Below are 13,378 nucleotides of genomic sequence, written 5' to 3'. Positions count from 1 at the left end.
GGAGACGATGACAACCAGAAAATTGAAGAAAATGCATCTGTGAAGAATAGAAATAACTGGAATCACTGAATTATTATGTGTAATGTTGTTTTTGAAAGACATTTCGTTTTTAACTTTTTCAAAACTGAAGATTACATACAATAAATTTGAAGTAATTAAATCTTGTGTTTAGAGTACCTGATTTGGACGCCAGTTTGTTCAATCTTGCTAGAATTTTATATAGAATCGATCAGAAGTTGCAAAATGGCCTATTCAACATGAGGTTGCAAATGTGGAACAACTTCCCACAGGCAAAATCAAATTACTTTTATTGCTGGACACAAAAAGTGAGCAATGCCTCTTGTTGGTTATTTATAATTTTCATTGGGTAACTAAAGGCTAGGATTGATGACTAAATGTCGGTATTGATTATAACTAGCCATCGTTTGAACAATTACTCTGAAGAAGAGTCATACGGACTTGAAACATTAATTCTATTTCTCTCTCCACAGATCCTGCCAGATCTGCAGAGTTTTTCCAGCATTTTCTGTTTTTATTTTGAACAATTAGCTTGTGCAAAGGGTTTGTTTAGTTATATATATCATTGTACTTTGCTATTCCAAACCAGCAGTTTCCTCTCTTTGAGAAATTAAACATGATATTGATGTTGTAAATTAAGTCACTGGGTTGCTTTGTTCCATTAGTCCTGTTTCACTATAGGGGCAGAAACGGAAAGGAAATAGCTGGGAATACATGGTTTCATCATTCATTATCTGAGGAGAGTGTAAAAGAAAATTTGCATTTATATAGCACCTTTCATGACGACAGGGTGTGCCAAAACATTTTACAGCCGATAAAGCATTTTTTGAAGTGTTCTCAGTTAACGCACAGCAAGCTCCCAAACTACAATGTGATAATGATCAAATAACCTGTTTTTGTGATATTGATTGGCCAGGACACCAATGATAACTCACCTGCTTTTTTTTGAAATAATGCCATGGGAGGGCAGACATTTAACGTCTCCTCTGAAAAACAGCACCTCCGGTATTGCACTGTCGTGTGAGCTTAGATTTTGTGCTCAAGTCTTGGAGTGGGACTTGAGCCCCCAACCTCTGACTCAGAGGCAAGAGTGTTACCAACTAAGCCGCAGCTGAGACACACAAAATAATGTTCCAGATGGAACCTTTCTCCAGTTTTATTTTCTCTTATTTTTCAGTATCAGAACATTTATCACTGTTTAACACACACAAAAAAAAATGCCACTACAGATTCCGGAAATCTGAAATAAAAACATAACAAATGCTGAATACAGTCAACAAGGCAGACAATGTCCATGGAGAGGGGAATGTTAACCTTACCTTCCTCTTTCCTTGGACACTGCCTGACTTGCTGAGGTGTTTCCAGCATTTTCACTTCCACTTTTTAAATCAGTCTTTTAACATTATTTGCTTTCTTCTTTTCCCAGCTTTGTAATGTCAGAATATTCTAGTATGACAGATATGGAACGTGATCAGATCGATCAAGATGCCCAGATTTTTATGCGAACATGCTCTGATGCCATCCATCAGCTGAGAGCAGAAGGTAAAGACAAAAAACGTGTGAATCTGAAATTTTGCAAAGCCTTTTGAAAAATTGGCCAAGTAGCTCAACTCATGTAAATGTGCAGCTCGGATTACCTTCTTAGAATCAGAGAGTCATTAACAGCACTGAAGGATGCCATTCAGCCTATTAAGTCCATGTCGGCTCCCCACAGAGCAATCCAATCAGTCCCATACCCATGCTCAAACCCCAGTGCCCTGCAGGTTACTTTCCTTCAAGTGCCCATCCAATCCCCTTTTGAAATCATTGATGGTTTTCGCTTCCACCACCCTCGTGGGAAGCGAGTTCCGTGTCTTTCCTACTCGAGACTCCAGACAGAATTCATAATACATGCCCTCCAAGTTGAGAATGGGTCCTGACCCTCAAAAAACCCCACAAAAGCATGATGGCTAATTAGATTCAACGACGGCTAGTGTGACATAAAGAAAAGGGGCACAGTGATACTTTCCTGATGCTGGATAAAAAGAGCAATGCTGGGCAGTGTGGTGGGTTTTTTCAGAAACATTAAAACAAGCACTGATGGTTAGCTAATTACAGGTTATTAGTTTTATTGAATGGCCTAAAATATTTTTAGAGAGGTGCGGGAAGAGGTGAAGAAATTTTGCAGGACTTTTCCTCAGATGACTAAGTATATGAGGAAGAATGCATGGCAGAGCAGAGTGTCAGTGGTTTGTGACAGAAGCATCTTGAAAGGCAAGCAGTCTCTTTTTTCCACATCAGACTTATTTTCTGAAGTCTCCATTCGCTGATGTTTCTGGAGTTACTGGGGCAGAAGTGTAAGGACAATTCCCATTGCTATTTAATTGATAGTTTGATATGGAAGGAGTTGAGAAGGGGTTCAGGGAAATTAAAATTAAAAGCAAGAAGAGCAGAAATATGAGAAAAGCCCCAAATTGCATTAATAAATTCAAATTTCCTATAATAAATATAAATTTCCTGTAAGAATTTCCTAGGGCAGAATTTTACGTCCCCTGGGCGCATGCCTGACCCGTCAGGCATAAAATAGCGCGCGATGACATCAGGAAAACGTCCCGACGTCAGTGCACGATATTTCGGCCGGTGGGCGCAGGCGAGAGTCAGCAGCGCGCCCACTGACAATTAAGAGGCTTGTTAAGGCCATTAAAATAGCAATTGACGGTGATTTTTCACTGCCCATCCAACCTTAGGGTTAGCGGAGGGGCGAATCGGCCAGGCGGCCTTTGCATTTTTGAGGAAACCTCATCGAAGGGCAGGTTTCCAATATTAATTTTTTAAAAATAAAAATGTTTGGACCGAATTTTTATAACCTCTTTGTCTAGGTGAGTGAGCCCAATGTGTGAACATTTTTTTCTGCATTTTATAATCTTCATTTGATGGTTTTAAATTATTCAGCTCCCTGCCTCCAGGGAGCTTTCATTGCATACTCCCCCGTGCCTGCACTGACTTCAGCGCTCGCCCTCCTCCTGTCCCCACCCCTTTTCAGCGTGCCTTTCACGCTGGCTGGCCGTTAATTGGCCGGCCAGCGTGAAATTGTAGTTGGGGGCCGATCACGGGTGGTGGGGCGTTTCCCGGCCCCGTCCGCCACGCCCACCCAACAATCCAAAAATTCCGACCCTAGCCTTTGCTGTCCACATATGTATATCATTGCTGTATGGTTAGATGCAGAGTAAAACCCACCACACTGTCTGGAGTCAGGTGTGTCTCATTGAGGCTGACTGAACCAAATCTTATATTCATGAAAAAAGCAACTCCACATTAATAGTTGTCACTTCATCAGTACTGAGATCACCCTGGTCAAACTCACTGTCCTATCTGACCGCAATTATAGCAACTTAAATTCTCTTAGTCCTCCTCATCACCTCGCCCAGCCACCCAGCCATTTACAAATGTTGGTTTTCACTCACTCATCTGTAATTTGAACTGATTGTGTCTTTATAGCTGATCATATATACCTGATCCATGGAAAAAGCTGAATAGTTGAAGTAATTTATCAAGTGACGTTGTGTCGAATTTCTGTCAGAACCTCTTTGCACAAAATGAAGGATTCGGGAGCTCCTAAGGAATGTTCTGGTTAACTGATGCTTCAACTATATGCCGGATTTTTCAAGAAGATAGTTAGGCCATGTGGTTTTTGTTTATTTAATATGACAGAAAATTGTGGATAATATTTGCATTAAAGACTTGTTATTTCTGTTACAGCATCCAAGAATGTGATTTCTCCCCAAGTGAAGGAACACAGAGAACATGTATTGGATTTGCTTGAAGTTTACCTGAAAAGTAATTTTTATTTATATTCTGATCAGAAATGTGGGAAATGCTTCATGACTTTAAGAAACACTACAAAAATGATTATCTGAAATATTACCGCATTAAATTGCTTATAAAGGATAATAATGGTACATTTTACTTAACTGCATTTTTACAATGAAACCAAGAATGCATGATCCCAAAATAGTCAGTAATAGAGTGTGGCTAGAAACCAACACAGGAGAGTTCTGAACACACTAATGCAAGCCAAAGTAGGCGCAAAATTGCGGTCAAAATATATAGAAGGGATAGTCATAATAGGTTAAATTGCTAAAAGGGTGTTACATTTTTCATTTTTTGACTTAACATCAAAGACCAGTCCGATAAAGTGAGCTCTTTCTTCTTACTAGCGGGAGTTTAACTTTTATGCATGCAATATCTACCAATGTAGTGAACCCAGAGGCCAAGCTAAAATCCACATCATTGTCTTTCGGTTACTGGATGTGTCAGGAGCCCTCTTGTAATTTCTTTGACTTTCAAAAATGTTAGAATAGACAATTATCAGCTACTGCTTAGTTTATGAGCTACAAAACAAATGTATTAATAATAAATAGATGAGCAAAGACAAATAATTAATTTATCATTATATGCAGAACATGCTAATATAGAAAATAATTAACACTCAGAAATAAAACTGAACCTGAGATAGTCTTTTGGCAAAAACTTTTATATGGGGTTTGGATTCTTACTTGCATGGTGCTTCCAGATGTGCCTAAGTCCTGTTATCTTAGAAATACACTCCCTTAGATCTAACCCAGGTACCCTTTGAAGTTGGCTCTGAACAAAGGATTTCAATATACGGAACCCTAGTAATTGCATCATCTTTGATATCCTAGGAGGAAATTGCCTGTTTCTAGTTGTTGGGAAGGACTGAAATGCTTCGCTTTGAATATAAATCTTCTTATTAAACAACAAGGCATGAAAGCTCCTCTTGCACATCCTAAAATGAAAGATCAGAGCAGAACTGTTGCAAACTTACTTTTAGCTCTACTGAAATCCATAGAAAATTGGCAAACTCCTACGTCATGCCGTACACCCACAGAATTTCTAGGCACTCAGCAGGAGGTTAAGCACTTTTCAGTGAACCATTCACTACCTTTTCCAAAAGCTGTAGAATGCCAACATTAGCTGCATCACCCCACTACTCCACCCCCCCACTCTGCCACCAACCCTGTCTCCCAGTAAACGCTCTGCAGTCTAGGAATGCCCCAGGATCCATAAATTGATGCCATTGTTGCTGAAACTGCTCCATTGTTTATTGGAGGCAAGCACTCTCCCAAACACAAATCAGTATACAAAGGCATCTGCTCATGTATTCACTGTAATCTCATTGTTAATGTCCTGTCAATGACATTGTTAAGGCTAAGAGAAACAGGTGATGGCTATTAATTGGCTTTGCGCACATATAAGTAGGGGATAGCTGGGAAACTAGGCTGAATGGGTGGAGAGCTGTAGAGTCAGAGGGGAAAAGTTTTCCCCTGTCGGAGTGGGGGTTGTGCGGGGGCGGGGGTGGGCATGAACCTTATCGGCGCCCCCTATTGGGGCCGTGCCACCATTTTACGTGGGCGGGCCAATTAAGGCCTGCTCAGTGTGACGCACACCCGGAAGTGCTGTGTGCTCACTGTGTGGGCGGCGGGGGGGGATTCCCTGAGCCGTTTCCTGTGCTCTTTCGCACGTGCACACGGAAGGGCACGGAAACCTCCCTGAGGCACCTCTGTGCCTCAGGGGGATTAGTTTGACATGTGTAAATTTAAAAAAAGGAGAAAGGAAACTTTTAGAACATGTTCCCTCATGTGACACTGTCACATGAGCTGGGACGAGTCAAAGAATTAATGTAAAAGTTTTTATTAGATTTTAAAGTACTTCATGAAACCTCAACCAGCCCGTGGATGAGGTTTCATGAAAAATGCAAAGGCCACCTGGGCTCTTCGCCTGCCCCCCAACCTTAAGGTTGGACAGGCAGTTCATTTAATTGAGTTAATTAGGTTTTAACAGGTCTTAATAGGCTTTTGACAGTTCGGCGGGTGAAAATCTAAGTGACATGCAGTGATGTCGGGATGCCTGCCTGATGTCACTGCGCGTCATTTTACGTGTCGGTGAGCGGGCCACGCCCCCGCTCGCTGACCGGAGAATTCAGCCCATAGAGTTTTACAGCACAGAAACAGGCCCTTCGGCCCATCATGTCCATGCCGGCCATCAAGCACCTATCTATTCTAATCCCATTTTCCAGCACTTGGCCCATAGCCCTGTATGCTGTGGCATTTCAATTGCTCATCTAAATACTCCTTAAATGTTGTGAGGGTTCCTGCCTCTACCACCCCTTCAGGCAGTGTGTTCCAGATTCCAACTGCCCTCTGGGTGAAAAAATTTTTCCTAAAATCCCCTCTAATCCTCCTGCCCCTTACCTTAAACCCATGCCCCCTTGTTATTGACGCGTCCCCTAAATGGAAAAGTTTCTTCCTATCTACCCTATCTATGCCCTTCATAATTTTGTACACATATCAGGTGCCCCCTCAGCCTTCTCGGCTCTAAGGAAAATAATCCTAGCCTATCCAGTGTCTCTTCATAACTGAAACGCTGCAGCCCAGGCAGCATCCTGGTGAATCTCCTCTGCACCCTCTCTAGTGCAATCACATCCTTCCTGTAGTGTGATGACCAGAACTGTACACAGTACTCCAGCTGTGGCCTAACATTTTATACAGCTTCAACATAACCTCCCTGCTCTTATATTCTATGCCTCGGCTAATTAAGGCAAGTATCCCATATGCCTTCTTAACCACCTTACCTACCTGTGCTGCTGCCTTCAAGGATCTATGGACATGTACAGCAAGGTCCCTCTGACCCTCTGTACTTCCTAAGGTCCTACCATTCGTTATGTATTCCCTTGCCGTGTCCTCTCAAAATGCATCACCTCACAAGGCTGAATAAGTCAATAAGCTCTCGATAAAGAAAAGTTGTGTCTTGTTTTTGGTTTCACCAACCAGATTGGATCCTAGTAACACCCATATCCCTCCTCAGCAGTTATTATAAAATATTAACCAAAATCCTTATCCCCTTAAATGAGTTGACACAGATGGCCTCCATATATGTCATGTAGAGGATAATGCCAGATTCGGAGTGACATATTGAACATGCTTCAATAGTGTAATGGAACTTACTCCCTTCCTTTGATGCAAAAAGAAGCAATTTGCCCAGATGGAATGGGGACATCGGACCCCCTGAATCATGAGAATAGCTTTTGAGAATAAACTCCTGTTCAACATCCCCACCAACAATCTTCAATGTACAGTGGTGACTTTAAATTTCTTTTCACCAGAAACTGACATAACCATTGAGCCCTAACCAATGATTAGAAATTAAGTTTAGATATCATTGACCCCAGGTTGGAGAAGCAGAATGCTTCTCTGTTTGAATGGAGACATAATACTTCCCAAACTTGAAACCCATATGAATACACAACATTTTCCTCTCCCCTCACACAGCTAAATGCTGAACTGATTGGACAGAAGAATGAACCAATACTTGGTTGGAAAAGATCAAACTCTTCATGATGAATACAAGCCCTCATTTTCTTGACTTAATTAAACCCTGTCACTTTACATTTGTCCTGCAGTGTAAACATCTTACAACATTGAATTTTTCATTTTGATAGTTTGATAGAAGAATAAATGAACAAAATGTTGACAAAATATTGTTTTATTTCGCATATGGCGAATCTTGTTTTTGATTGTTGGAATTATAGAGGGAGACCAAGAGGAGTAAAAGTTGGGACTCTGGCCGTCCCCAGGGCCACTGCCACATACAATACTTCCTGGTGGTTGACTGCGGAAGAATGTTGGTGGCGATCTGACTGTTTGTCATGCCCATCCTCTCAATCTGACAAAACTAAGTTGCATAGGATTGGGAAACAATTGTTAAATCCAGAAAAAATGAAATCTCATTCCCCATTTTTAATGTCCATTCTTTAAGCTTTTGTGTACTTGGTAAAGCAGTACAATTTGAATCCTTCCTTAACAATAAAATGCTTGTGTTGCTGAATATTGCAGATTTACCCCCAAAACTTGTCATTTAAAATAATTGCCTTTTTGTTCAGATTTAATGTATCTTATCTTTGTAATTTGGCAGATGTATGTAAAGTGTACTCTGAACAAAGGGCAATTCGAGTCAAACGAGTAGTGGATAAGAAACGATTGTGAGTATAGTAAAATAATAATGCTCAGTTTTATCCTTAAAGGACAACCTGCAATTTGGGAAGCTATATATTAACTGAAATTGACCCTCATGAGAAAAATGTAATGTCATATTGTCTCTGTTCTATCATTATTGTTGGCTTTCATTTAATTATTCACTGTTAAAGGTGTTGTTGTCATCAGTTGTAATGCCATGAACATAACGTTGGGCAATAGCTCAGTATTTGAGTTAAACTTTCAATTTAATAAAAAGTAGCTTCTGGCAGGGAACTCATATTTGACGAGTTCTTTCTGTCAATTTATTGCCCGAACATTGAACAGAGACCAAACTAAATGTTACTCCACGTGGAGTGAGGGAGGGAAAATTCGGAGACCAAGTCACCACTGGACTATTCCTTGCATTCTTGACCAGTAAGACATCATCTGTAGAGGGCTTCCACTTAGCACTGAAACATCATGCTGAGGTTGTACGTAGTTTCTCATAGTGACTATAGGAATTTTAAAACCCCCAGAAGTCATGGATGAGCTTGTGTTGGGTGAGATGTGAACATTTTAAAAATCATAAACTCAACACCAACACACATCCAAACCAGCCCACGCCCAGCTTTAACAGTGATGGGACAGTGGGTGGGCCACCAACCCATTCCCAGGCTGGTTAGTTCAGTTGGTTAGATGATTAGCATATGGATCAGATTAATGGCAACAGCATTGCATTCAATCCTCATTCCGGCTGAGATAGATTCGAGGCCTTCCTCCTTACCCTACCCATAGTAAGAAAAAAACCACAGCATTTTGTTGTGGTTCAGTGAATGATCACCAAGGACTTGCCTTCAGGCAGAGAACTCAAGAAGAAGAATCAAGATGTCTGAAAATTCAAGACTAACTCATTTATGATACCTCCATTGCAAGTTCACCACTGAGATCAATTTGTTGTAGTGTTTTCATTAGAAATGTTGCTGCACTTGGAGTTACAGCAGTTCGGTTGGGCCAATTTCAGTGCAGATAGAACTTTTGTATTTGCGCCCATGAGTGTTCAGTTCACATAGGTCCACATTGAAAATTAATATGAAATACCTTTCTCTGGTCATGTTAATGCCTTTTGAGTGAATAATTAATAGTGGTTTGCTGCTCTTGAGTTTTTTTGTAAAGTCATTGTCTGCTTTTCTTCCGTGTCTTTTTTCTTTTTACTCATGTTTTTTAAAAAAACAGAAGACATGCTAATTGTTCGAGATACTTGTATATTTTTGCTTTGCCTGGATTTGGTTAACATATGAAATGGTTCATTTGAGGCCATGGCCAGTGTTTCTGAAGTATTCCCATGATTTCCACAGTGTGTTTATTCTGTTTTGAAGCGGTTACTATGGTTAAGATCTAGTTTTAGCTAAATATTTAGCTCCACATGGCAACTTTGATATAGCAAACTGAACCAGGATATTCAGTCAAGCAAGGGGATTGTGTGGTTATAAGAAATGAGTATTTTATGTGTAACCTAGGGAACAAATGAAAGTGGCAGCTGAAAAATAAGTCAAGAAACCTATTAAAGCAAGGAATGGATTTGTAAGTGGCTAAGAAATGTAATACAGAAATGGAATGTGAACAGAAGAAACAAATTAAATGAAATAATAAATCAAATTAAAATGTACACAACAGCACAGATGGCTCACTTGCTACAGTGGTTTGTAGCAGAGCCATAAAGATCATTAATAATTGCTTTTCAGGTATCATTTATTTTATAACATTAGAAGTGAAGATAGCCTCTGAGGTACAGGAATATTAAAGATGGCGTGATTAAATTAGATAATTTGTGTATATTTATGGAAATATTAATATTATTTTACCTTTGACCCTTAGAAGCCATTTTAACTTTGTTATGATCTTGTGAATAAAGAAATATAGGGTTGGGTAACCTAATCTGTTGTTGTACACTGTTCTGACAGATTTATTTTTCATAGGTCAAGACTTGAACCTGAACAGCATAGCAACAAGATGTTAGTATCATCCTCAGAGAGTATTCCTTCCATCAAGCCTGAAAATCCAGAGGAGCTAGCCTTAAAAGATGAAAGCAATGGTTTGTAACAGAAATGTAGTGAATTGCATGCGATGGTTTGTGATGATAGGAAGGCAGAGGCCATGTTATCTTCCCATGCAATGAAAGTGTATTAATAGTTACTGGTAGAAAATGGACACAAGCATAGAAATTTGAAGTACCAGAGGACTGAATTTACCAAATAGAATGTAGCTAAAGCTAGTAGAATCATAAAACTTTATCTTAATTATTTGCATGGTGTACGGCATTTAAAGATTTGTGAAATACTATGCAGTACTAATTAGAGAATTAGAGAAAAGAGGTGCTATAATTACCACCTGTCCCCTTTTTCATGAATTAGTGAAACATGGTCACCACCTTTCCAAAATGTAGAGTTTAGTTTTATACTCGTACAGGTAACATCCATTTACTACTTAGCTCTCATTTGCACAATTAATTTGAGAATCTTAATCATTTTAATTCAGGTCTGAGATATTTTGGGCAGGGGTACTTAAAACTGAAAAAGAGACCATGTGGGTGAATTGAACTGATTAGTCTTTTTGAAAGAGGCATATTTTCCTTGGGTATCTTTAATCTCTTTGAAGCTGGCAAAGTAATGTTGAAGTACATAAGTTTATGTTAGCTAGTGTAGATAAGGCTGGCAAAATAACTTTCCTCTTACAGTTCAGTTGCTTGATAAGCAAATTTTTGTCACCTTCATGGAATTTCATTTCTAGTGGACTGATAATTCATACCAGAGAAAAATTAAACAATTCACAACCGTTTATCCAACTAAATTGATGTAGTATTCTGGAATCTAAAGCTATTTGACTTGACATCAATCTTAAAATAGCATCAGAAAAAACTGATTTCAGGTGCGTTTGCTGTTTAACAGCAGTGGTACAGAGTTTACAGATCAATGTTATATACTAGCCCCATGACCATTGGCCACAGCAGTTGCTAATCCTAATTAGATCAGAAAACAGAATATTCAATCTCAGTATCTTGTCTTCTGTTAAAGTAATACTTTATCACGCCCCTATTTAAGTCAACTAAACAAGTCCTAGGGTGGGCTAGTTCAGGACTTCAGGTGGGAAAGCAAAACACAGCTAGTCAGTAGGCCAAGGTGATCAGGAGGTATCCATTTTTTAAAAAGTAAAGACTAACCACTAAATAGATTGAAGAGCAAAAGAGGAAGCAAGGTAAAACGGGAAGGTGCAATTAGATAATGCTAAACTTTGATTTTGAATGGATAAAGCTAATAGAAGGAAGGAAGGTGAGACATTTCACAGATTTGAAGGAACCAGAGTAGCCAATTAATGAAATTTTATTTTTGTACAGGGATGGTATATGAAGTAGGAATGGCTTTTGGGATGGTGCATTTGATGCATAAAAGGAAATGTTAGGGAGCCTGGGCCGTAGTGGTCCTGATAAAATTGAGAGTTTGGAAGCTGGAAGTAAGGAAGGATTCACCTATCGCTTGAAGAGCTATCCAAAAGTACAAGATGTTGGAAGAGTCCCCCAAGATAGGGAACAATAATTACGTCCTGAGTTTTGTAGAAATTGGGGAGCTGTTGAACGAATAGAAATGTTTACCATCTAAAAAGAATCTGAACTTCTTGAAGGTAACATTAACAAAGAAGACTTGGAGGTTCTTTTGAGGTCAGAGGAGATAATTAGACCCAAAATGTCAGTAATTAAAGATGGAGTAAGACAGCTTGAAGAAACAGCATAGCACATGCTTAGAAACATGTAGTCCTGAGTGATTAGAAGAACACTGAGACTGACCTCCAGTTTAGTGACCATTTTAATGGAAATAAAAGGACTCTTGGTTATAATGATAGAATAAATAGAGCAATGAATAGATCAATCTTTGTTTGCAAAGATGCTCAAAATTTCACAGGTTTCTTACTTTCCATTAAATGGAATTATGAATATTGCAGTTTGGATTTTAAACACGGTTTCCCTTTTAACGTCACTTGCCTTGATGCCTCCATTGCCTGCTTGCCTGACATCCTATACTGTATGAGCTACATTTTACTTAAGGTAGTCCTTACTGGACTAGTAATCTCGGGGCCTGGTCTAATGATCTGGAAACATGAGTTCAAATCCCACCACAGCAGCCGGGAATTTAAGTTCAATTAATAAATAAAAAACTAGTATCAGTGATAGTGACCATGTAACTACAGATTGTCGTAAAAACCCGTCTGGTTCGCTAATGTCCTTTATGGAAGGAAATCTGCCGTCCTTACCTGGCCTGGCCTGCATGTGACTACAGCTGACTCTTAGCTGCCTTCTAAACTGGTCCAGCAAACCTCTCAGATAAGGGAATTTAGGGATGGGTAAATGCTGGCATTGCTGGCAATGCCCACATCCTGTGAATTAATGGAAAGAACTTTCATTTGGAATGGCATGTGGTTAATCAAGAAGAGCAGCATGGATTTGTTAAAAGCAGATCTCGTCTGACTAACTTAATTGAATTCTTTGATGAGGTAGCAGAGAAGGTTGACCAAGATAGTGCAATAAATGTAAATATGGACTTTCAGATGGAATTTCACAAGGTACCACACAGAACGCTTATTGAGAGGATCAAATTAAGTGGTGGTATAACCTTGTAAGGTAAACATAGGTTAGCGTTTCACTCTAATTAACTCCAAGCATGTCTGAATTGCATTTACTTCAATGTTGCTTATCAGTTTCTCAATCAGATACCCCCATTTTTCTACAGTTGATGGGCCTTTTCAGACTGGGAGGTAGGTGGTTTGCAGTGGCGTTCCCCAAGGGTTGGTATTAGGTCCATTACTCTTTTCGGTCTTTCAAAACGGCCAACATTCTGCTTTGGGGAGTAGCATTATAAAATTTGCAAGTGCTACAAAATTGGCAATGTAATAGATAGTAATGAGGATAGTTATAGGCTTTCGAATGTCACAAGGTGAAATGGACCGAAGCATGGCAGATGGAGTTCAATGCGGCGAATTGTGAAGTGGATCAATATTGCAAGATTGTATATTATAAATGGCATAATTTTGAAAAGTGTACATGAGCAGAGAGACCTTTGTGCCTACTCTTCCACCCCACCACTTCCACTCCCACTTGCTTATTCAGCCCTCCACTGTCAACATCGGGGCCTATTTGCCTGGGAAGGTTTTATATGCTGAGTGACCAATTTTCATTCCTTGCTTTATATTCTAATGAACAACTAGGAATCAATGCTGACAAAGGTGCTGCTTTTGTTCCCACAGTTAGGAAATGCTGAGCAGCTGGTGGCCTTAATCATGAGGCCAGTTATGGTTGTATT

At 39.6% G+C, this 13,378-nt stretch overlaps 1 protein-coding gene across 1 annotated transcript in view; it reads left to right on the top strand.

The window, feature by feature from the left end:
* Window positions 1–13,378, top strand: part of stx18 (syntaxin 18) — a 154,251-nt gene that overhangs the window by 119,174 nt on the left and 21,699 nt on the right. Inside the window, exons 3-6 of the mRNA XM_078537519.1 lie at window positions 1,445–1,560; window positions 3,757–3,834; window positions 7,990–8,056; window positions 10,007–10,122. Of these exons, the coding sequence (XP_078393645.1) occupies window positions 1,445–1,560; window positions 3,757–3,834; window positions 7,990–8,056; window positions 10,007–10,122 (377 nt within the window). The remainder of the gene's footprint in view (window positions 1–1,444; window positions 1,561–3,756; window positions 3,835–7,989; window positions 8,057–10,006; window positions 10,123–13,378) is intronic.

The sequence above is a fragment of the Cetorhinus maximus genome, chromosome 1 (assembly GCF_964194155.1).
Source record: "Cetorhinus maximus chromosome 1, sCetMax3.hap1.1, whole genome shotgun sequence".
In the NCBI taxonomy this organism is placed as follows: Eukaryota; Metazoa; Chordata; class Chondrichthyes; order Lamniformes; family Cetorhinidae; genus Cetorhinus; species Cetorhinus maximus.
This window is presented reverse-complemented; position numbering and strand designations above follow the sequence as displayed.